This window comes from Physcomitrium patens, chromosome 2, assembly GCF_059467195.1.
Source record: "Physcomitrium patens ecotype Gransden chromosome 2, ASM5946719v1, whole genome shotgun sequence".
Taxonomy (NCBI): domain Eukaryota; kingdom Viridiplantae; phylum Streptophyta; class Bryopsida; order Funariales; family Funariaceae; genus Physcomitrium; species Physcomitrium patens.
The window spans coordinates 11,097,668-11,124,433 of NC_143411.1; the positions used below are offsets into that span (position 1 = coordinate 11,097,668).

Below are 26,766 nucleotides of genomic sequence, written 5' to 3' on the forward strand. Positions count from 1 at the left end.
TTGATAATAATTAATAAATTTCAAAAAATATTATACATCTTTGACTATTTTTGAGATCTTTCAATCCATGTTAGTCTTAAGATCCATAATAAGGCCATCATTTGAAATAATGTATTCTAAATATTTAACTTGAGTAGTGTGAAATACACATGTTTACATTTTGGCATATAATCTTACATCTCTTAGTTTTTGTAAGACATGACAAACATAAAGTTCATATTCCTTAATATTTTTATAATAGATTACAATATTATCTAAATAATAGATGACAAAATCATCAAGAAACTTATGAAAGACATCATTCATTACATATTGAAAAGAAATTAATAGATTTTTGAATCCAAAAGGCATGATATTATATTGAAAATATCTATACTTGGTTTGAAACGTGGTCTTCCCTTCATCTCATTTTTTTAATGCATATCAGGTTATATGTTTCTTATAGGTCTATTTTTGTATAGATTCTTATTTCATTGAGTTGATCAAAAGTTTTGAAAACAAAAGTAGAGGATACCTATTTTTGATGGTGATCTTATTGAGTTCTTAATAATTTACACACATCCACAGAGATTTGTCTTTTTTCTTCATAAATAAAATAAAAGCCCTTATTGTAGATTTAGAATGGCATATAAAGTTGTCACTGATATATATTTACTGTAATTATTACATAGGTGATATGAATAGGTAGAAGTAGATAAAAGTAGTTTAATTTCATAATATCTTCTAGAAAAGCTTTCTAGAAGCTTCATAGACGTTGCTTTGACTTTACATGTGTTTATACTTGATTGATAGGTTAGAAACTTAGTCAACAAGTTAACCACATGCCACACATGTTGGTATCTTGTAAAACAAGCTAACTATGTGGTGCCCACATAGAAAACTTGCCTTGCAAGTTAAGACATGTGTTGTGCAAAGTCAACACATTTTTGGAGGTCCTATAGAACATCGCCATATAGCTCTTAGGTAGATAATATATATAGAGGCAAGAGTAAAGCCTTCTTCACTCTTGTCACTCTTTTCTTGGTTCTAGTCTAGTTTCAAGGGTCTCTAGTTTTCTTGTCTTTTGGCAATAGCCATTTTAGTTTCTTTTTTAATATACATATTTAATTATTTCTATTTTGTCATCTTTCTTTGAAAAAAATCTCACTTATTTATTTATTTTTATCAAGTTCTCGTCCTTGACAGATTGACAAGAGTATACTTACAATATCTAAGCTTTGTTTAATCTTGATTAAGAGTGGATTATTCCTTTCTTCTGATGAGACATAAGCATATTAGAAGTTGCGGAGTACCCTCTTCTAAATTGATATTGTTCTTAGTATTTTCTTCATTTTTAAGTCCTTTCTTCTATTTTTCTTGAATAATATTAGACATCTTTACTTTTCTAAGTCTTATCATAGCAAAACTTGCTGAAATGAAGAGTTCAATAGTATAAATACAAGAGCATTTTAGAGAGTTAATGCTTGCGATGCATCAGCTCAATTTACTACCACAAGGAGCAACAAGATTAGCAGGAAGTGAAGATATAGAAATAATTGGAGCTGCTTCAATATCTCCACCAAATCATGTCCCTTCTCCTATGGTGGAATACCCTTCTAGTATTAGAAAACCAAAAATTTTCCTACCCGAGAAGTTTGATGGCACCAGATCAAAGTTTAAAAAATTTATCAATCAAGTACAACTTGTGATTGAACTTCAATCCCAAAGCTATCCAATTCCGAGATTGTAAGTTAAATTCATTGATATGCTTCTTTCAGGTTTAGTATTATCATGATTTTTATCTTTTTTTAAACGATAAGATCCAATATTGGATAATCTAGAGGCTTTTTTGGTAGAGTTTCGATCCATGTATGGAAAACATGATGCAATTTGTGTTGCAACCAACAAGATCCATATTTTGCGATAAGACAATCATTTAATAATATTGTATGCTTCACAATTTTGACAACTTGTAATTGATATTAAGTGGAATGATGCTTTACTTGTTAGCCAATTTTTCTACAGATTACAATAAGAGGTAAAAAAATTAATGTTCAACTTACCTTATCCTCAAATATTGAATCAAGCAATTGACTTTGTTGTAAAGTGTGACAATTGTCTTTTTGAATTTTGATCTGAGAACCAAATACATAGACCTCAACGTTATTATAATTCAATAACAATACAAATATCTCTTCAACACATACATTAAGAAGTAGAGGATATACAAATTGATGCAGTACGTTTCAAATCTCTTATTGAGTAAGAAAAGACTCGTCATCGTCAAAAAGGATTGTACTTATATTAAGTAGAATCTAAGCACACTACTCAACATTATCCAAAGAAGCAATGTGACTATAAAATGAAGAGTACAACTATCAAAGAAGATAGTATGTCAATAAACAAGTTTGTCCAGTTGCAATAAGGACCGTGCAACTGGAACCTTGTACAATACCTAGTGAAGGTCCAATTCTCTCTTTGTTTTATGATAAATATTATTTTAGAACCTAAACATCATAAAGCCTTTACCTTGTTAGATTCAGGAGCCTCAGCATGTTTCTTACATGAAGCATTTGCTAAAAGACATAGCATACTTTTAGTAAAGAAAATTAAATCTATTCATGTAGAAGTCATAGATGGTCGTCTATTGTCATCAGAAGATGTTACTCATGAAATCCTTCCTATAGAAGTAGAAACTAATGATCAAAGTAGCTTTGTAATATTTAATAACATTAGATCTCCCTCTAATCCAATTATTTTAGGTTTATCATGGCTAAAAAAATATAATCCTAAAATAGATTGGACTTCTCGTAGTCTTGACTTTTCTGAAAGTATAACTAAGAGCATAGTTAATCAAGTAGAAAGTTATAAGTCTAGTACAATTAAACTTATATTTGTAGGTGTAAGAGCTTTCTTGCATGCTACAAAAAAAGGATCACCTTGTGTCATTTATGTCGCACTTGTTTCTACTGGTAGAAAGACTTCAAGTAGTATTCCAATCCAATATCAAGATTTTCAAGATGTATTTGAGAAGAAGAATGTGAATATTCTTCTGGAACATTATTCCTATGATTGTTCAATTGACATTCAAGAATGAGTACAACCGCCATTTGGACCAATCTACAATTTATCACAAAATGAATTAGTTGAATTCAAGGAGTATATTGAAGAGAATTTGGCTAAGAACTTCATACGTCATTTCAAATCCCCAGAAGGAGCTTCAATTTTATTTGTAAAGAAAAAACATCGATCATTGTGGATGTGTATCAATCATCGACGACTCAACAAAATCACCATGAAGAACAAATATCCGTACCTTTGATATCTTGACTCTTTGATCAGTTGAATCAAGCTAAGATTTATACAAAAATAGATCTGCAAGGAGCATACAATCTGGTACGCATCAAAGAAGGAGATAAATAGAAGATTGCATTTTGAACAAGGTATGGACATTTCGAATACAACATCATACCTTTTGGACTTACAAATGTACCAAAAATATTCCAATATTTAATGAATGATGTCTTTTGGAAGTTTTTAGATGATTCTGTTGTCTGTTACCTACACGACATCTTAATCTATTCTAAGAATCCAAAAGAATATGAATTTTATGTTCGTTATGTATTACAAAAACTAAGAGATGCTGGACTCTATGCCAAGATAGAAAAGTGTATATTTCACACTACTCAAGTCGACTTCTTAGGATATATTATTTCAAATGATGGACTTATGATGGATCTTAAGAAAGTTTAAGCCATTATAAATTAGAAGATCCTAAAAACGATAAGAGATGTCCAATGCTTTTTGGGATTTGCCAACTACTATCGAACCTTCATCAAAGACTTCTCTTAAGTTGCACCTCCACTTACACGTTTGACTTGTAAAGACAAATTTCAATGGAATCAAGAAGTGAAAATAACATTTGAAGCTTTGAAGACAGACTTTGTTTTTACACCAATCTTATATTGCGTCGATTTTTTTAAGCCATTTTTTATGGAAACAAACGCATCAGACTTTGCTTTGGGTGATGTATTGTTACAAATGGGAACAAATGATAAACTTCACCTAGTAGCTTTTCATTCCAAAAAATTTCAACAGCCGAGATCATCTACAAGATTCACGACAAAGAACTTCTTACAAACATGGATTTCTTTGAAGAATTGTGCCATTATCTAGAAGATGCTCTAAGTCTAGTCAACGTATATACGAATAACAAGAATCTTGAATATTTTATGTCAACACTTGTTTTGAATCATTACGAAGCTCGTTGGAGTATGTCTTTGTCAAGATTCAAATTCAAGATCACTTATTTATCAAAAAAACAACAAGGTTTGTTAGATGCACTCTCTAGACAATCTTACCTTATACTAAAGCAAGAAGATGCTGCTTTTGATCAGCAATGGACAATTCTCTTGAAGTTAGAGTATCTTCATCTTCGAGTAATGAAATCAACATTAATTGTTGATTCAACTTTCATTAAGCAAGTTCAGTCAAGTATGTCTTCTAATCCTCTTACTCGTGATATTAAGAGAAATCCTTCAAAGTCTCATGTTACTTCCAAGTTTGAATTCAAGAATATTCTACTATATTTCAAGGGACGCTTATATGTTCGAGAACGTAAAGCTCAATTACGTGTTCTTCAAGCTCATCATGACTTTCCAACAGCAGAACATTTTGGATGCAATAAAACTTTGGAACTAATATCAGGGGATTTTTGGTGGATCAAAATGTGAAAGGCAGTCAAAGATTTCATACAATCTTGTGATATTTGCTCAAGTTCAAAAACTCCTTGTCATTGACCTTATGGACTTCTTCAGCCATTATCTATTCCAAAACAACCATGGTCTTCTGTTTCTATGGATTTCATTATAGATCTTTCGATCTCAGATTCTTATGACTCTATATTCATGATAGTAGATTGTTTTATCAAAATGGCACATTTTGTATCATATAAAAAATCTATCATAAGTAAAGAAATAGCTAAGCTCTTTCTTGACAATATCTATCACTATCTTGGATTATCTAAGGATATTATATCAAATAGAGGAACTCAATTTGTATCAAGATTTTAGCGAATTTTTTTCAAGATTCTAAAAGTGAATATAAAACTATCTTTGGCATTCCATCTTCAAACTGATGGATAAATGGAGCATGTTAATCAAGTTTTGGAGCAATATTTAAGATGTAACATCAACTATCAACAAGATAATTGGACAACTCTTTTATCATTAACAGAGTTTGCTTATAATAACATAATATATTTTTTTATAAAACAAACACTTTTCTTTGTCAATTATGGTTATCATCCACAACTTGATACTTTTGACTTTTGAAAAGCTGATAATCTTGTGGCAAAAGATTTGGCAAATCATTTGTCAGAGCTACATGCAACAATGAAGGCACACTTAAAAGAAGTTTAAGAACAACAAAAAATCAATGCGGATGTCTATCAAAAGGAATAACCACCATTCCACATGAATGACAGGGTATGGTTACTTCGTCGTAATATGAAGACTACTTGTCTTTGTGACAAGTTAGACTATCGAAGGCTTGGACCATTTTCTATTTCTACACAAATCAATCCAGTTGTATATTGTTTATACCTACTAGAGTCAATGAAAATCCATCGAGTATTCCTTGTGTCTCTTCTTGAACCATACAAGACAGTGGACATACCAAAGAGAAGACAAGCTCCACCTCCTCTCATAGAAGTGGACAATAATGAAGAATTTGAAGTGGAAGAAGTCGTAGATTCAAGGTGGTCCCAAAATAAATTGAAATATCTTGTCTATTGGCACGGATATGATATTATAAATTAGACAAGATATCTTGTAAATGGACAAGATATCCGTGCCAATGGACAAGATATCCATGCAAATGCAAAAAAGATGGTGGATGCTTTTCATCAATGGCATCCATCAAAATCAAAATGATAACCTTCTTTATAAAAGAAATAAGATCTAAGCAAGGTAACATTCTACTTTTAATTCTTGTTTGTAGCTTTTTTGTATTTGTAACGCCAAAGAGATGGAGAATCAACAACCACGGATTTGACTCAAGAGCCTTTGTTTGCTAACCTATCAAACGAGATATTATAATTGTCACAACCTTCAAGATAATACAATCGAGATGAAGATCCTCAAGAACAACATATTCTTCTTCAAATAGATGGCAAGATACAACGCATTTGGTATCACAACTTTGGAAGGGACTCCCGATGTTTGGTAATTTTATTAGAAGTAGGAACAATTCCTAACAGTGTTCCAAATGTTTTATTTGAAGGAAGTTATGAAGGCCTCAACAATGATCAAATAACTGGTTGATCTTTCTGCCTTAATATGGGACACTATTGCTAGTTGAGAAGTCCTAACAATCATCTTTAAAGAGAATAAAGATCAGAGTATGTGACGAATATAATTTGTCGCATGTTAGACTTCCTTGACATGTGATCACCGCTCCTCGTGGAACTCGTCCCTAGAAGGGGGGAATAATTTTATGGACATATATTTACTATGATTGTTACGTAGGTGATATGAATAAGTAGAAGTAGATAAAAGTAGATTAATTTCATAATATCTTCTAGAGAAGCTTCTTAGAAGCTTTGTAGACGTTGCTTTGATTTTATATGTATTTATACTTGATTGGTAGGTTAGAAACTTGGTCAATAAGTTAACCACGTGCCACACATGTTGATAGCGTGTGGAACAAGCTAACTATGTGGTGCCCACATAGAAAACTTACCTTGCAAGTTAAAATACATGTTGTACAAAGTCAACACGTTTTTGGAGGTCCTATAGAACATTGCCATATAGCTCCTAGGTAGATAGTATATATAGAGGCAAGAGTGAAGCCTTCTTCACTCTTGTCAACTCTTTTCTTGGTTCTAGTCTAGTTTCAAGGGTCTCTAGTTTTAAGGGTCTCTAGTTTTCTTGTCTTTTGGCAATAGCCATTCCAATTTCTTTCTTAATATACATATTTAATTATTTCTATTTTATCATCTTTCTTTGAAAAAAATGTCATTTGTTTATTTATTTTATCAAGTTCTCGTCCTTGACAGAAATTCTTAGCCAAATTTTTGTCAATACATTCTTTTAATATAGCCAATTTATTTTGTGATAGGCTATAGATTGTTCCAAATAGTGTTTGAATTCTTTCTTGAAGATCAATGGAACAATCATAAAAACAATGCTTTAAAAAACTATTTGCATTTTGTTTTCAAAAAGATTTTAATAATCTTGATATTTGCTTAAAATACCACTTAAGAACTTTTTTCTATCAAAAATAGATATTATGTATATAGAAAAAGTTTACCCTTCTTTTTTAGCATGCATAAAAGTTCTTGCACCTATTAACAAAGATTTGATTATATTGGATTTATGGATTTCTACTTGACTAGTAAAATCTTAGGCTAAATTATGAAAAAAATCAAGGTTATGAAAAATTTAGTCTATTTGAGGGTTATATTTTTTTAGCTACAGTAATCCTAAAATAATTATATTAAAAAATATCTAATCATATTAAATATTATTAAATCACAATTATTAGTTGCTACATCTAAAACAATTTTTTTACAGATAATATCTTTAAAAGACAATGAACATTAATCTATTATTTCTACATGCACAAGTTGGATTTTCTTAATTAAGATTATTTTTTAACAAATTCTTTGTCTATAAAATAGGCTAAGATTCTTCAATCTAACAAGGCTAAGACTTTGTGATTTTTTATCTTAAACAAACTTCTATTATAAAACAAAGTGAGGAATCTAAAAAGAGAATATGATCTTAATAAAGTATTGTACAAGACTCATGCCCTATAATTCCTATTATAACTAAGAAAACTTATTTTCAAATATATTATCTTCTTTAGCAACGATGCTCTTTATTTTGTAATTATACGACTTCTTTGGATAATATTGAATATTATGCTTAAATTATCCATAATATAGGAATAAATATTTTTAATAACAATGAATTTTTTTCTTATTTAATAAGAGATTTAAAACATACAATGTCAATTTGCATAAGCTCTACCTTAGATAAATAAGCTTCCAAAAACTTAGAAGTTATTGCCATGACTTAACTTGCAGCTTTTGATCCAAATCTTTATTCTTGATGTCTTTTAAAAAGTCAATTATCACATACAATGGCTTGAATAATAAATTTTTCCAATAAATTTGCTCTCAACATTGCCAACAATAAATCTTTGATATTATCCTTCAATTCATATCAAAATTGATTGATTAGGGCTTTTTTATTCCAATCCACATTATAGATAAGGTTTTAAAATTCAACACCATATATATTGGCTAAATATAATCTTTATCATAGAAATACAAGCTTAATCCCTACTATATTTTTTTTTATTACTTTCTCTAAATGTAGCCATAAACACTTCAAAGAATGAATTCAAATCATAGAATTATTGTGATTTTTTTCCATTAGAGGTTCAAACCAAGAAAGAATACTCTTAGAAAGAATATTATAATAATTTTAAAAGTCAAAGGTGAAAACCAAGAAAGAACACTCTTAAAAATAATACTACATAAATTCTAATTATGTAAAGGTAGTTCAGAAGATATTACAAACATACATAATTATTTAAATAAGAAGTATTAGATAGAAAGTAAATATATATAGATTTGATAGTAGCTTGTGGAAAAGCTTTTTAAAAGTTTTATAGATGTGGAATTGATTTTATATGTATGCGTAGTTGATTGGTAGATTGGAAACTTAGCCAATAACTTGGCTACATGTTGCACATATAGGAAACTTGTCTTACAAGTTAAACACATGTTGGAGGTCCTATAGAACATCACTATATAGCTCTTAATTAAATAGTATATATAGAGGCAAGAGTGAAGACTTCTTTACTCTTATTAATACATTTTTTGTGCTTGGTCTTGTTTCAAGAGTCTCCAGCTTTTTTGTCTTTGACAATAGCCATTTTAATTTAATATTATAACATCTTTAAGTAATTATCTACTCTTTTCTAGTGAGCCAAGAATGTACTAACCCTTCAGTCTTTTGTGATTCATATCCTTGAGACAATAATATCAACCATTTTCTTAATATTAGATTTATAAATCTTGTTAATCAAATTACTTTGTTATCTTCAATTGTTTCCAAGAAAAATAATAAACTTTAAATTTGTATGGATTTTTTTGCCTTAATGCCACTACTTACAAGGAAGAAACATTGAATTGTATTACTTTTGATTAATAAATATATTTAAAATAATTTATACAAATAATTTTAAAAAATAGTAAATATTTTAATAAATTTCAAATAAAAAAAATTATACTTAGAATATTTGAGATTATAACATTAAGTTTGTTTTTAATTTTTTAAAATCCTATTTATATGTAATAAAGATCTTTTGAAATAGAAAAAATAATAAGTAAATAAAAACATAAATACAAATAAGTTTTCTCAAGAAGATCTAGGCTCAAAGTTACTTGTAGAATTATTAATATGTTAATACGTTTATTTTTTTGTTTGTATTTTTATACTAAAATATTTTATACATTAATTTTTTCTTTTCTTTTTCATATATAAAACACCCAAGAAAATACATAAAATTTTGTACTGATCATGAAGAATTAATATGAGTTCAAAATCAAGCCCATGTTATACTGTTTCATGTCCCTTCATGTTGGGCTCTTATGTTTCAAGTTCCACTATTGTTACATTTTTATACTACTGTATGTGATTACAGACAAAGTAGAGTAAATACATTATATTTCATATACATCTACTTGTTATTATTGATAGTGTAGAAACTATCTTTACCTTTTGCACGAATTTAGTTTAAAAAACAATATGAAACTCAAGATATTAAACATATTGTGATGAAACAGATTACAATAATATTGTAAATTTTTTCACACTATCAAGTTAACAAATCATCCATTCCTTTATTACAGAAAAAAGCTTGTTAATACATCATTAAGCTCATGTAAAAGAACAATAATTTTTTTATTAAGAATTTTAACATAATTTTTTTTCTTATTCTTTGTACGTAAATTAAGCTAAGTTTAATTCATCACATCCCAACACCATAATTTGAACTCCCACAAATGAAATTCCAAAAATATTGGAAACTCAAGAAAAGCAAACAATATGAGCTCTACAAGCCTCACAATGCAAAGTAGAAAGCATGAATTCAAGAAGTGTTTAAATAAGGGCAAACAAGACGAGCAATGGGTTGCCTCACCAAAAGGGGGGGGGGGACCTTATAGGACAGTGGGGCCAGACATACAAGAGCGGCCAACCAAAAGATGCATATGAATGAATGAATGGGCGGATGAATGTAGGAAGTGAGAAACAGATGATATCCGGAGGATGAAGAATACACATGGATGAGAGATGAATGAAGTTTAGCCTCATTCAGTCCCACAGCTCCTGCTGCTCCCGCTGCTCCTGCTGGGATGCGCGCGTTTGCAGCTTCCGAACCAGCTCCGCTGCGCCTCTCCTTGCGTCGCTTTGCTATTTTCACGTCTTCCTTGCGTCGCACATTCTCCTCTGAGCCATGAACTGATCCTTCTGCCGACTTGCAGAGTGACTTTTCGAGCTGCGTTCTTCCAATTTCCGACTCGGCTGCTGTTTTTGACTGGGTAGTGGAGCAGCAGTGGCGGAGGAGGAGGAGGAGAAGGGTCTGCATTATTTTTGTTGTTTGCGCAAGGGCAGCAAAGGTTAGGTAGCGGTTGTTTGGCGGGATTTTCGGTGGATTTGGGCGTGTTGAAGCGAGAGGTGCGAGGGGATTGTGGGTGTGAGTGACAGGGTTGCTGTTCTGAGAACTTGGGAATTCAGGTAGTTGGGTAGTGACGACGGGAAAATCCACGAGATTTGGAAATGGCGGACCGTTATGATAGAAATCCGTTTGATGAGGCGGAGGAAGAAGTGAATCCGTTCTCTGTAAGTGCACCTGCAGCTGGGGTTCTGTAGTTTGGGAGTGTCGCTTTTGATTTTTGATTTATTTTTATTTTTTTCGTGATTTGTTGTTGCTTCGCAAAGGTGTTGATGCTGCTGTTGGTGTTTATTCTTCACAACCCCTGAAAAGTCCGTTTTCTATTTCTTGTACATTTAGTGGTATGTAAAGATATGCTCTTAACCGTGGGATCGGTTCTAGCTTTGGACCCTCTTTCAACCTTTTCAAGGTTTTCAGAGGTTGGGTCTCTCAGTTTAATAGACCATTTTTTCATGATGTTGAATGTGCTTTTCCTTTTGAAGCAGTAGATGCCCTATTAACTCATGCACATTAGCAGCGTTTGAAAATGATACAGTTGTTACAAGAGTACGGGTATTTTGTTCTTGTCAACAGTCTTCTTTCTTTAACCTTTTCGAGAAATTTTAAAAATGTATATTTAAAAAATAAAATAAAATAAAATAAAATACCAGGTGATAATGTAGTGATGCAGATTCTCTGCCTTAAGCTTGCTATATTTTCTCTTCCTGAGCGGCATAAAATCCTCAGAAATTGGCTGCTTTGTGTTTGAATCCCCGGCGAGTTGCATAGCGATACCCTCAATGGACGAAACAAGCTTACGAACTTGTTAAGAATGTGTCAATGCTGCAGGATCCCGTGGTGCGGGCGCAGGCAGCGAAGCCGTCTTATGACGGTAATGGCCTCTTTAATGGCTCGGTATGTTACCTGTACTAAGTTGTACTAAGTTGTGCCAATCGATCCTTCGTTACTCAACACATGTATGATGAACAGGATATGAAACTTACACACATTATCTGTAACATTTCACCTCATTTATATACCATTGTATTCTATGACTCGTGTCTATTCATGTTTACGATCGAAAGGTAGAGTGTCATTATGATGAACAGATTGATCCATGATCAAGTATCTCTAAGTACATTTTATTACATGATAAGATGCAGAAAACTTCTACCGTGTAAGCAAAGCAATTAAGTTTCTTTATCTCTTCTTTTGCTGATAAAAATGCTAATGGCAGTTGTATTAATACTAAGCTCATAAAAAAATAAAATAAATAAAAAAACGTAATTTCCTCCTATCTTGTAGTTTGTTTAACTGGATAATTGGTCGGTACGCTCAGCGTTGGCCGTAAAGTGGACGCATAAAAAACCCTTTGTCTTTTGTGATGGCCTAATACGTGTTAGACAAAATAAAAGATAAAAGGGAACGGAATTTCGAGTAAAGGATACCAGATTACTCACCGAATTGAGAAAAACAGTAGGACTTGGCTAGATGACTTGTTCAGTTTTTTAAGGATTTTTTTGGCTCATGTTGCTTATAAAGTTAGAAGTGAGAGAATATGTGTTCCCGTGTAATACTACGCAATCTCATTGAGCGGAAGAAACTTGAAAATCTGTTTTCGAACTCTAGATCGTCTTCTCATTCGCATGAATCAGCGTTCTCAGGAGTGAGTAAGGCCCCGTTGGTGAGTGCGATAAAATGAATTTAGACCTCAAGATTAATGAGATACTTCAGCAATTCGAGTGTCGCTTCTTTGTTCTTTTTTTTTTTGCTGAAGTTTTCGATGTGTGAACAGGACTACAAGAAGAAGGAGAAAGAGCTGAAAGCCAAGGAAGAAGAATTGAGGAGAAAAGAGCAAGTACGCGTGCATTCCCTTTCTTTCCATTCTAGGGCTGTTCTACAGCGCTCTCTGTTGTGTACCCTTACTTTAAAGAGTTAGCGACTTCCACGATGGAGCAGCGAAGATGCGCCAGATAACCTTCAAAGCATCTGTATTATTAGCTTGACATTCACGTACACAAACATAAACGCATCAATGACTCATCATTTTAAAATTATGATTAGTTGAACAAGTGAAGTGGGCTTAACTTATTTTTCTATGAACGATTATGTCACTGGAGAAGGATTGGTTGCCGAACTCTCTGTTGTTAGCTTTCGTTAGCAGTTTGTGCAGAGTGGTTTCTATTTCGAGTATCTTCAGTAACCTTATGAGCCTTTTTGTGGGAGTGTAGGAGTTGAAACGCAGGGAGGATGCTGTTGCAAGAGGTACTCTTATTATAGTCCTCACGAAAGCCACACGTTGGTTTTGCTTTACAGCTTTATATCCGGAAGTGTTCAGAAGACTATCTGTGTACCTCTATGTCTCTAGTATTCATATTTCTTGATGTTTTATGTGTAAGATTCTTTCAGCAACAGTTTTACACAAGTTCAGTATCATTTTGGTTTGGTGTTTATTTTGGCAAATATTTGATCATTCGGAGGGATGTGTGCAATGTGTATTACATATGCATCTTACTCTGAACGCATTTTTGCAGCTGGCGTTTCGATAGAGTCTAGAAACTGGCCACCTTTCATCCACATTCTTCATCATGATATCGCTAATGATATTCCAGCACACTCGCGGGGATTGATGCGCTGGGCTTATGCAAGTTGGTTAGGTAACCTCTAAAATAACTTCGAATATGTTGCAACAGTTAACCCCAGCAATTGGTTCTTGCAATTATGCTGTATCGACTTGGTAGTGAGTAAGCTTGGAATATGGGATACAAGAGGTTAACGATTAGAGGTATCTGTGGCGTAGTTTGGGTGTTTTCACCTGCAGGAGCAAAGTCTCTACTGTCCAGATTGTTCTCTGATCATTGTAGTTGCAGGTTGCTATAATGTTGGAGCATTGTGTGGGCAATTCAAATAACCCTCATTCTTTCAATTTTTCGTACTCTTGTACTCATTGTTTTATATATTTCAATCAGGAATTCTACTCTGTCTCTTTTGGAACTTCGTTTGCGTGCTTTCAGCGCTTATTGCTAATGTTGGTGGTAAGAACTGAGGCACCCTGTTGTCTATTTGCTGAATGTCTTCTCTTACTTCCAAGTAGTTAGACAGCTGGTTCATGGGATGTATTCTAGCAGGGTGTGGTGGAAATTTTCAGTACACTGACAACTTCAAGGTAACAGGTGTGCAGATTCTTCTTCTTGGTATTATTTACGTGCTGGCTGGTTATCCCATGTCGTATTTTTTGTGGTATAGGCCTCTCTACCGGGCAATGAGGTACTAAATTCGTTCAAATTTCAAACTTCTTGATAAAGTCGGTAGAAGTTATGTAGTAAAAAATTTCAGTGTACATTTAGCTCTTAATTGTTGCTCGACTTTCAGGACAATATCATGGTTTTGTTAAATAGCTAATTCATGATTACTTCTTTGACTTAAAACTGTTTCATGTTCCTGTACGTGTAGTCTTGGGAATGCAAGAAATAAAGCCTGTAAATCACAGATGTGGTATTCCTTGTACTTGAAGTTGGTGATAAGCAGTTGTGGTTTAGTTACATGATTATGCTTCTTTAGTTTTTAACTTACCTATTCGTTCATTACTCAGCTGTTATTTTTGGGCATGGACAGGTCCGATAGTGTTCTGAGATTTGGTTGGTTCCTGATATTCTATCTGGTAAGTTCAGTTTCGGTCCCTATCCTTCTATATCTTGTCCATTAATAAGTAAGAGAAAGCACGATGGACTTTAGACTTTCTAAAAGCATTGTGTTAGCTAGTTTTTCACTTTTGGTTGCCATGATGTACCAGGATTTGAAGTTGAACTAGTGTCCTTTTTCCTTGTGTAGCTCCACATTGCATTTTGTGTGTTGGCTGCTGTTGCTCCGCCCATCATCTTCAAAGGAAAGTCACTTGCGTAAGTGTCAAGATGCCATCAAACCCTCTTCATCTAGACCACAAATTGAGAATCGTAGTTTCGCATGAGATCGCTCTTGGATCTTTCTTGAATATCAGACACTGCATCTTCTTTTATATTTATATATAATTTGTACGGTTTCAGTAGCTACTTAAACAAAAGTAAGAGGATACCCGAGTCTTAGAAGTTCATGGAATTCTACGTTGAGGGCTCGACTGCTAAACTAGATATTCGTCTAATTTTACAAAACACGTACTAAGAACATAACCAGTTCACCATTTTTTTTTTACTAGCATTTGAATTGTGATTATCTTTTTACACAACATCGTTTATCCAGTTTATTGAAACTCACTCTCGATGTTGACAATCATGCAAGTCACGTGACTAAATTGCGAGGTTGTTGATACAGGGGAATCATACCAGCGCTTGACCTTTTCTCTCAGAAGCTCATTATTGGCGTAAGTGTGCAGTCTTCCTGAGATTTTACAGTTTCTTGTTTATACTGTGCTCCTTCGATTGTAATTGCAGCGCATTTGACCGCAGTCTTCTAAAGCTAACGCTTATCTTTACGATTGATGTTTTCATCAGATCTTTTATATGGTTGGGTTTGCCTTGTACACACTGGAAACACTTCTCAGCATCTGGGTTTTAAAGGTAAGAACCATGGATTTCCTTTGTTAAAGAACTTAGCGTGTGTAGTGCAATAGCTTAAAATCTTTTGTTTCATGTGATTGGTCATTTGTCAAGAAATCTTTTAACAAATTTATGACTAGGTATGTGTCTTGTTTATCTCTCATGCAGTGACGTCCTCTTACATGTATTTCTCTTACATCAATTCCATGTTCCAAGTCTTCAACGTGGTACCTAGTTGAGGGCGCCTAGTTTCTTTTGTAATGGTTCTTATTATTTCCTTGGTTTGTGGGTGTTGTGTATCAATAGCTGTTGTCTTCCCCGTACGTGTCAAAACATTTTTATTTTTATTTTTTAACATACTGTTGTCTTGCGGTTTCTGTGTTTTAAGTCGTTTGCGGTGTGTTTTGGTCAGAGTGTCACGCAATATTTCAGAGGCGAAGGAAGAGCAGCTGATATGAAGCGAGAGGCTGAAGCGGGTGCTTTTAGATCAGCTGTTTGATTTAGTTGCACTCTTATTGATAGACCAGAGTTTCATTGTTTAAATATCTCTTGTAGAGATTTGCAGTTTGTTAGGAAAGCTTGCATTGGCACAGATTGTGTTGCTGAAGTTCAGTATGAAATACGGACAGTAGTGAGGGTTTTTCACCTGCCTTTTAACCCTGGCATGGTCCTCAATGGAATTGTCCACCGCATAGTTGCTTTTGTTAAGTGCAGATGATAATTTGTCTCATTTAAGTTATTGGGATTGAATAATTTTATTGACCCAAAGAAATGAATTGGGAGTACATTGGGTGTCAATATTAATGTTGGAATATTAAGTTTGAAGTTAAATGTTTTTCATAATAATCTAACACCCTGCAATCATGGTAAAATTTAATTGCTTGATTAGGTAATCTAATAGAAGTTAAGTGGTGTCCTGCTGCAAGAGCCTTTTTATTTTCTATAAGTTTTCTAGAAATCATTATTTTCTGAATTGCTAGTCTAATAATATTTTTCTTGACTAATATTATATTCTAACATACAACAAAAGTCTGCTTTGATGTTAAGACTAATAATATGATTCATGGAATCATTAAAAAATGTTATTAATCTTCAAAACATACAGAATGTCAATCGTAATTGAAGTCTTTCTTTTGCGATTGTCTTCATTTATTGTGGAGGTATTTTTTACAATTTTTTCTTTATGATATAAATAATGTTGTCTCCTGGAATTTGTGGTTGGTCCACCTCAAATAGGCGATTTTTACAGAAAATTGAAGAGTTATGTCAAAATTTGTATACAGTACCCATTTAAAAAGATGTGTATATTTCAAAATTGGTAGAATCTACATACTTAGAATGGAAAAAAATAGAAAATAAAAAATAAATAAAAATACTCATTGCACTTCATGACCTCTTATTAATTTATACATTAGATATCAAATACATTATAATTTATGCAGATTTTCTTGTATAATCATGTTCAATTCCTGATTAAATAATCAAAAGTCACAAATACACTGGTATTATTTTTTAAAAGTTTTGTATGTCAGAAATTTTGTCAGGTCTAGTATTCTATTTACAGAACCCATCAATCAATGTAACGAGTACCACATTTTTTGCCACTGTTTGACCAATATGAAGAGATATGTAATAAATATGATTAAATAAAGCCATTAAAAACTCTTACCAAACCTTTCTAGTAATTGAAAAGCTTAAAAATTTTCATGACTTGTTTTACTCTTTTTCTTATCCATTATTTTTTAGATTATTTATTCAAATTTATTTTATAAAAACCATGATTAAAATCCCCTTAAATGTATTTTATAAAAACCATTTATGATAAGTGGATCATGTTCTTTTTCTTTTAATTAACTCCCATAATTTGAGAACTCTTGTAGAATTTTAAAAAATTATACTCATGATTTGTATGATCATTTACTTTATGAGCATAATTTGAAAAATTCTTCAAAGGGAATTTTTACACAAATACAGCAGAAGATAGTATAAATTTATTTATGTTTATATCTTATTTGTAGTAAAGATGTAATATTTATTTTATGAAGTTTAATATTAATTTTAGTTATATATATATATATATATATATATGTGTGTGTGTGTGTGTGTGTGTGTATATTAACCCACTACATAGCCTCTAGTGCAATTCTATCAATCGAAATTCTATGCAATACATACTCGCCATTGAGAACATGTCCTGGAATTATGTGAAAATTCCACATTAAAATTCCCAGCACATTGATGGTTCAAATCATGCAACATGTTTACTCAGCCATTGTTGCCCCAAGACTCCTCATGGCAAGTGACTTGTCTATTGATTCAGGCAAACAACTTTGGATGTCCTCTTGTTGGATATATATATATATATATATATATGTTTATTGCACAAGATTGTGATAAATATAATTGCACCAGAAGTCTTGTGGTGGGTTGATTTATATATATATATATATATATATATATATTATTGATTTCTTATTAAAGATATTTCAATTTAAAATATTTGAATTATTTTACTTTATATTTTGAAAATAAAATCAATAATTTAAATAAAAGAGAAAAAAGAAATCTCTGATAATTTAAAAAATATTTATTTTTATACTATAGATAAAATAGTTTAAAATTATATTTGTAATCTTTTTAAGAGTATGCTATATCACCTTATTGGTATCAAATAGTTTACGAAATTCTGTCTATTAAAATCTGCACTGACTGAGTTTTTGTGTGTATTCTAATTATTGATGTTGTAATATATATATAACCATAAGTTAAGTCAAGTTAATCAGAAATAAAATTTCTAATTACATGTTACAAATGTATATTAGTCAACAGGAATAATTTAAAAAGGGAGATCCTATTTCTTATTTCTCAAATTTCGTTTTTGATTGATCAATCAATGCAAATTATTATTCTCTTATGAACTTTCTGTTGTAAAAGTTGCAAAAGGAAAAACTGGAATTGTGGATTAGATCAAATATCATCCACCTTCAAAAGACACTATTGAATAATCCAATTCTTCTCATTAATAAATAGGTAAAGACATAATCACAACTTCTGATTAAGTAATGAAAACATGGTTATTCACCTATATCTTGAATTTACATTTTTATTTTTAATGAAAAAATCAATAGATTTTATGAAATTCTTTTATAAATTCACAGCATGCCACAATACCATAATTTTGAAGAAGTGTATTTCGTTATTTTTTGGCTTCTGTTACCATTGTTATATTATTTAAAAAAATTATGAATACATTCTTAGATCACATATTTCTATTGTCATGATACAAAAAAAGGAACAATCAAATGAAAACAATATAAAATGCAATATTATTTGAGAAAAGAATGTAACCAATTTTTTAAAAAATAAAAAATGAAGTGTGCAAATAACCACACTTGCAGTTTAGAAAGCAATAATACAATTGAACAAGACAAAATAGAAAGAGAAAATGCATCAAAGAAACTTAAAAAAGCCATGATTTTTTGCATATTTTTTATGTGTGTTGAAGTTGTGGGTGGTATGTATGCAAATAGCTTAGCCATTCTAACGGACGCAGCTCATCTACTTAGTGATATTGCCGGCTTTGCCATCTCCCTTTTTGCAATATGGGCCTCAAGTTGGGAATCCACAGCCATTCAATCATATGGGTTCTTCCGGTTGGAGATATTAGGTGCTCTTGTATCGATCCAATTCATTTGGCTCGTCACCGGAATGCTTCTCTATGAAGCCTTTGAAAGGCTATATGACTCCAACAAAGACATAGTCAATGGAACAGTGATGTTTGGTATTGCAATACTTGGCCTCTTTGTAAATATTGCTATGATTGTTTTGCTCGGTCATGAAAACTATAGCTTCAATATTGGTAACCACGAGCACCATCACAACCACGGGCATGATTCCCATGAGAATGGAAGCTCTAATAGTTACAAAAATCATAAACATGACAATTTTGATGAAAGCTTTGATCTTCATGGTGACAAGGATCATGAACATGATACTTCACATAAGAATGTCAACCCTAATTGTTTTAAGAACCATGGGTGTAATGAATTTGGTGAGAATGTCAACTTGGATAGTTACAAAAGTTGCAAACATTCTAGTCATGGGATTGATGGTGGCCAAAGTAAATATGAAGAGATGAGCTTTAATAAATATGGTAAACATGCCCGGCATGCTCTTGCTTGCAACGGTAGATATACTACTCTAGTTGTCATTAAGCAAGTTTTGAGGATCTACACTTCTTTAGTTGAATACAAGTTTACAATGATGGTTTCATTCATTTTTATTTTTATTTTTATAGTTTTTTTTTTGACAATGTAATGTAGAATCTGAGTAACATGTCATTACAGCTGGAATGTATCAATCTTATTTTACTTCAAATTTGTAAAACATGAATATATGTTGTTAATCTATTGGAGTTTCTTTTTGTTTTTTATTTTTGTTTTTTATTTTAATTATTTATTGCTAACATAATACAAGGTTTTTTTTGTTGTAGTCAAATATAATTTTACTTGAATATTATCATCTATGCAATATTTTAATTTTTAGTAATGTTTCACTTGTTATGATTTAATACATATATATATATATATATATATATATTATTTTTAATATTCTTATATATATTGAATTTGATATGCATCTAGTTAAATTTTTAATAAAATAATATATATATATATATATATATATATATTCGTAAGTTTTGTTTCATTTCCTTTAAAATCACAATATCTTTCACAAATTCTACAAATAACTACACTGTTTACTAAATTTAGAATTATATTTGGATGACACTTATGGAATGTGTGGTGAAGGACATTCATCCAGCAACATCATCAAAAACACATGAAGAAAATAACTTTAATGATGAAAAACACGATGTTAGCATGTTAAGCAAGACAACAGCTACAGTTCAACATGGACACAATAACCTCAATTTGCAAGGTGCTTATCTTCATGTGCTTGGAGATGCAATTCAAAGCATTGGGGTCATAATAGGTGCTGCTGCCATTTGGTAAGAAAAATATTCACTAATAGATTCAATCAAAATCGCATGTGGATAATTATTATTTTTTTTAAAGCTTAACAAACTTTTATGAAATTGATATTTTATATTGGAAAACAAATTCGATGATTTTTGTTATTTTCTTATGTGGGTTTTCAATAGGTATAATCCCAAGTGGAAGATTATTGATGTAATATGCACAATACTATTCTCGGTGTTAGTGTTAGGCACTACTATTCAAATGTTAAAAGATGTCTTGCACATTTTGATGGAAAGTACACCCCATGAAATTAATGCTCAAGAAGTGCAATATGGATTAAATGAACTGCCAAATGTTGTAGCTATTCATGAATTGCATATTTGGGCTCTTACAATAGGAAAAACTCTTCTAACATGCCATATTCAAGTTTCTCCTAATGCCAATTATGATGAAGTGTTACAAAATGTGGTTGACTATTTAGAAATTAAATTTAAAATCACACACACTACAATCCAAATTGAAAGTAGAATATAATTTTAAAGAATCTTAAAATATTGTAATTATTTTATTTTTAATTTATCAGAAAAAAATCAGTTAAATTGTTCTATGTTCACAAGTAAACTTTCTATTTGTTTTGGGATTGCAAAATAAAATAGAGTAATCTATTACACAGTGGTTTTTATTTCGTTTTTATTTTATTTTATTTTATTTTTAATGATTATTAGATTGAGTGTTTTGTATTTGCCAAAATAGGGAGTTTACGCTTGAAATCCAGAAAATTTAATGACTTGGAATAAATTAATATATTAGATTTACAAAACTGAAAATATGTTATAAAACCAACAAGGAATTTAAGCTCTTGAAGATTGCAACAAATAAAAAAATTCATTGCCTGTACATTATTAAATGCACATGTTGAGATAAGTGAATGGAAATGAAGAAGTTAGAGAATTATGATCAACATTTCTTAGAATTTGAAAGAAAAAGTATCAAAATGTAAGAAGGTAAAAAAGTAAACTTAATTGAGAGCATATAAATATAAAACACAACTACGTTTTAAAGAAATCGTTTTATGAATTAACCAAAAAATAATTGTAATATCATATTGTAAGGCTTAGGATGAGCCTAATGTTGTAAAGGAGTGATTCTAAATCATTGGATCACAGAAAGAAAAGCAATTGGAGCAAAAACAATTATTTCAATAGTAAATCTTCAAATCATGGTCTTCACGTAAGTAAGAACCAAGCACCCATGTAATTTTTTTCATGTTAATATTAATCCAATCTTAGATATTGTAATAAATAATTTTGTTGAACTAATCAATAATATATATATATGTATATATAATTCTCTCATTATTCCAAAACCTTACCCTATAATTATTTCTATTTCTTAGTATTCTTGAATTATATGCGTAAATGGCAACCTTTTATGAACTCACTACAAATGCTCACAACTGAAATGGAATACTGTTATTGTACTGTTGAGCATTATTGAAGAGGGAGTTGTATGCCTGATGGGTTGACATACTAGAATAGAATAGAATACACCCCACATTTCTCACACCATACCCACCCACTACTGTCCAAACAAACAATCAGAGGCAAGAATTAGAAACGAGGAATGATTGTATCTACAAATTTATGTATAGGCACAATTCATTTCTCTCCTTCGCGATTTATTTATTTATTTATTTTTCATTCTTTTCCTTCTTCTTCCATTCCTTCCCCTAATAAATAAAGAAGAATGACTAATCAAGTGGAAACACAACTCAACTCATGGTGATTAGTTAACATATTCATGTATTCATTAATGCATTCTGGGTCTGGGCAGTTAGGGAGGGTGCAGAAGGCAGGCAGGTAAGCTGGCAGGCAGGCTTTAATCCAACAGTGCTGAGGGCGTTGTAATGCAATGAAGACAAATGCAGTAATACTACTAACACTGAAGGAAAAGTAGTTGCCATAATAGTAGTAAAAATAATAGTTGTTATAAAGCGTAGTAACAATACTAGCGGTGATAATTCTGGTTGAAGTAATGGTGCTACTAAAACTACGACTAGGTATGCCTTTCTGGGCTTCATCTGTTCATCGGCTTTTTTTCTGCTAGCAAGGGAAGTGCAGGGAACGAGTGAGGGTTGAGTTGGGGTGTGGGCCTGTGAGTTGGACTGGCACCGTTGCAGCACTAGTCACTGAATGATCCCGAATGAGGATGGCCTTAATGGGAAAGGAGCCCCACTCATGCGAGTAGTCCAGAGGAGTAAAGGACATTATAATATTGCTACATAATGCCACGAAAAAATATGGAGAGATATAGATATATAGAGCACAAATGAATGAGTGAATGAATGAATGATGAGAGTAGTAAGCGAGGACGAAATGGGGAAGGGAATGTGAGGTTGTAGCGGAGTCACTGACCCACCTCCCCGTCTCCGCCCCCTCTGGCTCGTTCACACGCTGGTGCATTAAACTCACTCACTGCACCGCATTGCTCCTCCACATGCCCCCCCCCCAATTCATGCTGCCATTCCACACTTATAACGTTTGTGTGTGTGTGTGAGAGAGAGTATATGTGTGTGACTTCATCTTTGTGGGTCAACGTGTTCCGCTGCAAATCGTGAGCAATCCCCCTGAAGTGGCAAATAGTACCGCAAGTGCCACGGAAGATGTTAGATGGCTGATATTGATGAGCTACAGAAGAGCTGCGGAACAGACCATTGGAATGAGAATTAGCTGCTAAGCTGCTGGGGGGAGAATAATGGAAAGGGAGGAGTAGATGAGCACAAAGAGGATAATGTGTGTCGCTCCGCTATGAATTTCCCTGAACCCCACGCTGGTCGACACACCCACTAGTCAAGTGCAGAGGTCCACAATCATGATGAATGCATGGGACCCCGTGGTTGTATACTTAAGACCCGGTAATCGTATTTTGCTTAATGCTTGAGAGTGGATCAGTGGCTTGAAGCGATTGCAGGAGCTTGCAATAAATGGCCTCAATCGGGGGGTGTGTAGAGTGTACCTAGCCAGTGCATTCATTTTTTATCCTACGAGAGCTAAGCGGTATTTAAAAGACGGGTTCCTCCAGGCTGCCAACCTTCTGCCGCTCTCGTCATGGTTGCCTCCATGTCCTCCCACCACCAGCCAAACCATTAATACCGCAGCGACACAGGCTGCCGGGGGGCCAGCTGCCAATGGATCTGCAGAAACGCTTGGCATTATACAACTAAAGGGTCGAAACCACGCGCCGGTCACACCCGCTGCTCGACTGTGAGAGGAGCTAGAGATAATGGGGTGCGCGGAGCATGCAACCTTTTTTATTCGCCTTTTTACGAAAGAATTCGCATCGGTTATTGCAGAGAGTGATAAGAGTCGAAATGATATTGCAGGGATGATAGTATTGGTGTTTATGCGCACAAGGAACACTGAGCTTTGTCAGTGAAGTGGCTGCTAAGGAAGCTCATTAACATGTGGAGTTGGGAGTTGTCTAACCTTGTGGACATCGTTGTGCTCGCATAGCTGCGAGTGGGGGAAGATCAGTTGCATCCTCGAAAACGATCTCGTTTAGTTGCTCGGAGTGGTCGAGCTTCATGGAGTAGAAGTGGTCACAGAAGGTTGAGGCAGAGTTTCTGTGCCGTGCATTTTTCTGCACAGAAATTCAGTTAGTTCCTACAGGGTGGAAGAAAACTTATCGAATGTTGTGATATACTGGGTGAAGTCTCTACATCCAGTGGTGAAAGGGAGACGGGTGCAACGGTTTCGATATGGTTGGGATTTTTCTCTAACCCAAAGTTGGCTGGGAATGCGTCATTGTCGAGAAGGAGCTGAGAATCTGTGAGTCTTCTTAACCTCTCTAATGTGGCTTGCGCCGAGATGGTCCAGTTTTCAGGTTTCTAAGCTTCAAAACTTGAAACAGTTGCTGCTTAGAGTTCACAAACACTTCCAGTAGATGATCATTTCGGCTGCTGGAGGGGTCGTGCGTAAACTTTGCAGCTTGGAAAGGACCTGTAGTGGTCCTTTGGAGACATTACGCATGTTACAAGATTTAGTTTTCTTGTTGTTTGTAAGCCATGGATCACGAAGTGTGCATGTGTGAGGATACAAGAGAACTGGAAAACATTATGATTTGTCTCATTGAGCCAATCATTTCTCATGTTTCAATGTACGCAAAGACGAATCTAGCTCTTAATCTTGCGTACTGAACCTCGCTCGAGTAACGAACTGGAGTCTCTGCAGTATTTGCTTGTTGAGTTGGTCGACCGTGCCTGATACTGCATCATAATTTTGGTTTGGTGCACTGAATGCCTCGGCTTCCGTATTGGCCGTAAATTGTTCCACGTTTTTCACTCACTTGCTATGTAACCCAGCCGAATTATAGTGCGTTATGCTCTCAAGTGTACAGACTCCTCCGTCATTTGCCCTCAGCGCTCCCTCTCCCTCTCTCTCGTGAGATGCTTGAATATTTGTGGGTTGTCACACTATTACCCTTCACTCATTCAGATAATTCCCCCTCAATTACCGCGTTTGAATATAATGATAGTTGACAGTGAGAATGCATCAATGTCGACAGGGTTATCCCATTATAAATACTAGCTCAATTCTGTAGATGCAGGGACAAAGAAGCTAATTGCATGTAGTCCGCTTGTCCAGGTGGTTCAACAACTGCTTTATTGATTCACAATCTGTGTGAGTTACAATGCCGGTTGGAGATTCAAACATGGAGGCTCAGAGAGCCCCGCTTCTTCGTGGATTATCGGCCGAATTATTAAACCGTCCTCAGCTGCCAGATTTCCTGAAAACTGTGAATCTCAAGTATGTAAAATTGGGGTACCACATAGTCATCTCGCACGCCATGTATCTTCTGATGCTGCCCGCCCTGCTCACCATCTTCGCCGAGGTCGGCCGCCTCAGCCACCACGATGTCGGTGACCTCTGGAGGCAGCTTCAGTACAACCTGGTCAGTGTGCTCGTCACCTCTGGGGCCCTCGTCTTCGGTGCCACATTGTACTTTATGACCCGCCCACGACCCGTGTACCTCGTTGATTACGCATGCTACAAGCCCGAAGACGAAAACAAGTGCTCACACAAGCTCTTCTTGGATCGGACGATCGATTCGGGTTCTTTTACTCCGGAGAATATAGACTTCCAGAGAAAGATCATCGAAAGGTCCGGTTTGGGGCAAGAGACTTACTTACCCCCAGCAGTGCTTGCAAAGCCGCCATGTCCCAACATGGCGATGGCGCGCGCAGAGGCCGAGAAGGTTATGTTCGGCGTATTGGACGAGCTCTTCGAAACGACGGGTGTAAAGCCGAAGGACATCGATATTCTAGTGGTGAATTGCAGCTTGTTCAATCCCACGCCGTCATTGTCGGCCATGATCGTCAACCATTACAAGCTGCGGGGTAACATCCAGAGCATCAACCTTGCCGGAATGGGATGCAGCGCCGGGGTCATCTCCATCGACTTGGCCAAGGATCTCCTCCAAGTGCACCCCAATGCATACGCTGTCGTCTTATCCTTCGAGAACATTACCTTGAACTGGTACTTCGGCAACGACCGGTCGAAGTTAGTCTCGAACTGCATCTTCCGGATGGGCGGCGCGGCCATGCTTCTCAGCAACAAGCGAAGCGCTCGGTCCCGTTCTAAATTCCAGCTCGTGCACACCGTGAGAACGCACAAGGGCGCCGATAAAAAATGCTTCCAGTGTGTCTACCAGGAAGAGGATTCCCGTGGCACGACAGGGGTCTCCCTCTCCCGCGACTTGATGTCCGTCGCAGGAGATGCCCTCAAAGCGAACATCACCACTCTGGGTCCCCTCGTCCTCCCGCTGTCAGAGCAGCTCATCTTCTTCGCAAAACTCGTTGGTCGGAAGTTCTTCAAAATGAAAAAGATCAAGCCATACATCCCGGATTTTACCCTCGCATTCGAGCACTTCTGCATCCATGCTGGAGGGCGAGCTGTGCTCGATGAGATTGAGAAGAACTTGGATCTCACCGAATGGCACTTGGAGCCTTCGCGTATGACCCTATACCGATTCGGCAACACCTCCAGCTCCTCTCCCTGGTATGAACTAGCTTACGTAGAAGCCAAGGGGCGCGTCAAGCGTGGAGACCGGGTGTGGCAAATCGCTTTCGGCTCCGGATTCAAGTGCAATTCTGCGGTTTGGAAAGCTCTGCGAACTCTGAAGCCGTCCGCGCGCGGAGTGTGGTCGGATTGCATCGACAAGTTGCCGGTGTCGGTACCCACCGCTGCAAATCTCGTCTCTTGAGATATAGGGCGTTAGGGTTCCGCCGATTCATTACGTGATCAGAATAAATCACAAGCTGTTTATTCTTGTAATTATTCTAGTCACACATGTAGGTTGTAACAGTACACTTTATTCACTTGTGTCATCTGAAATAAATTTCTACCACCAAATGAGGAAAAAATGGATGGTCTTCGATAAGGTTGCCATGATTGGTCTTGTGCCTGTTATCTATCCAACTTCTATGCCGATGAAGAAGAAGCCGCAATTTCAAGGTTTCCCTGCGTCCGAAGTTATGTAGCGAAATC

General features: G+C 34.5%; 3 protein-coding genes and 1 long non-coding RNA gene across 25 annotated transcripts; 3 read left to right on the forward strand and 1 right to left on the reverse strand.

Moving 5' to 3' along the window:
• The first annotated feature begins 10,381 nt into the window (after positions 1-10,381).
• LOC112278679 (secretory carrier-associated membrane protein) lies at positions 10,382-16,024 on the forward strand. The gene is made up of 12 exons (XM_024512298.3): positions 10,382-10,895; positions 11,557-11,622; positions 12,503-12,565; positions 12,939-12,972; positions 13,242-13,364; positions 13,677-13,742; positions 13,881-13,974; positions 14,323-14,368; positions 14,539-14,606; positions 15,016-15,064; positions 15,195-15,260; positions 15,652-16,024. Exons 1-12 carry the CDS (start codon positions 10,833-10,835, stop codon positions 15,736-15,738), a joined length of 825 nt encoding a protein of 274 aa, XP_024368066.1. The 5' UTR covers positions 10,382-10,832; the 3' UTR covers positions 15,739-16,024.
• LOC149989737 (uncharacterized) lies at positions 14,182-16,641 on the reverse strand. The gene is made up of 2 exons (XR_016500131.1): positions 16,343-16,641; positions 14,182-16,094 (listed from the first exon to the last, which is right to left on the reverse strand). It is a non-coding gene; the product is annotated as an uncharacterized LOC149989737 (long non-coding RNA).
• A 387-nt stretch (positions 16,642-17,028) lies between these two features.
• LOC112278677 (metal tolerance protein 1) lies at positions 17,029-20,828 on the forward strand. 16 transcript variants are annotated; one of them, XM_073539598.2, is made up of 5 exons: positions 17,029-17,264; positions 17,560-17,661; positions 18,062-19,425; positions 20,064-20,250; positions 20,404-20,828. In XM_073539598.2, exons 3-5 carry the CDS (start codon positions 18,609-18,611, stop codon positions 20,753-20,755), a joined length of 1,356 nt encoding a protein of 451 aa, XP_073395699.1. In that variant the 5' UTR covers positions 17,029-17,264; positions 17,560-17,661; positions 18,062-18,608; the 3' UTR covers positions 20,756-20,828. The 16 variants fall into 16 exon arrangements, with proteins under 16 accessions (XP_073395699.1, XP_073395712.1, XP_073395703.1 ...); XM_073539611.2 differs by having other exon boundaries at positions 18,069-19,425; XM_073539602.2 differs by having other exon boundaries at positions 17,029-17,222.
• A 137-nt stretch (positions 20,829-20,965) lies between these two features.
• Positions 20,966-26,659, forward strand: LOC112278676 (3-ketoacyl-CoA synthase 11). 7 transcript variants are annotated; one of them, XM_073539577.2, is made up of 4 exons: positions 20,966-21,455; positions 22,055-23,508; positions 23,604-24,048; positions 24,865-26,659. In XM_073539577.2, exon 4 carries the CDS (start codon positions 24,911-24,913, stop codon positions 26,480-26,482), a length of 1,572 nt encoding a protein of 523 aa, XP_073395678.1. In that variant the 5' UTR covers positions 20,966-21,455; positions 22,055-23,508; positions 23,604-24,048; positions 24,865-24,910; the 3' UTR covers positions 26,483-26,659. The 7 variants fall into 7 exon arrangements, with proteins under 7 accessions (XP_073395678.1, XP_073395675.1, XP_073395676.1 ...); XM_073539574.2 differs by having other exon boundaries at positions 20,966-21,225; positions 21,388-21,455; positions 22,055-24,048; XM_073539575.2 differs by having other exon boundaries at positions 20,966-21,225; positions 21,388-21,451; positions 22,055-24,048.
• The last annotated feature ends 107 nt before the right edge of the window (positions 26,660-26,766 follow it).

Excerpts from the sequence above, each read along its gene's own strand:
- LOC112278679 (XM_024512298.3), top strand. The coding sequence starts at position 10,833 with ATGGCGGACCGTTATGATAGAAATCCGTTTGATGAGGCGGAGGAAGAA. Across the intron at positions 13,365-13,676 it reads GGCTTATGCAAGTTGGTTAG|GAATTCTACTCTGTCTCTTT; the intron begins GTAACCTCTAAA and ends TATTTCAATCAG. Across the intron at positions 14,369-14,538 it reads GGTTCCTGATATTCTATCTG|CTCCACATTGCATTTTGTGT; the intron begins GTAAGTTCAGTT and ends TTCCTTGTGTAG.
- LOC112278677 (XM_073539598.2), top strand. The coding sequence starts at position 18,609 with ATGAAGTGTGCAAATAACCACACTTGCAGTTTAGAAAGCAATAATACA. Across the intron at positions 19,426-20,063 it reads GCATGCTCTTGCTTGCAACG|CAACATCATCAAAAACACAT; the intron begins GTAGATATACTA and ends ACATTCATCCAG. Across the intron at positions 20,251-20,403 it reads ATAGGTGCTGCTGCCATTTG|GTATAATCCCAAGTGGAAGA; the intron begins GTAAGAAAAATA and ends GGTTTTCAATAG.
- LOC112278676 (XM_073539590.2), top strand. The coding sequence starts at position 24,911 with ATGCCGGTTGGAGATTCAAACATGGAGGCTCAGAGAGCCCCGCTTCTT.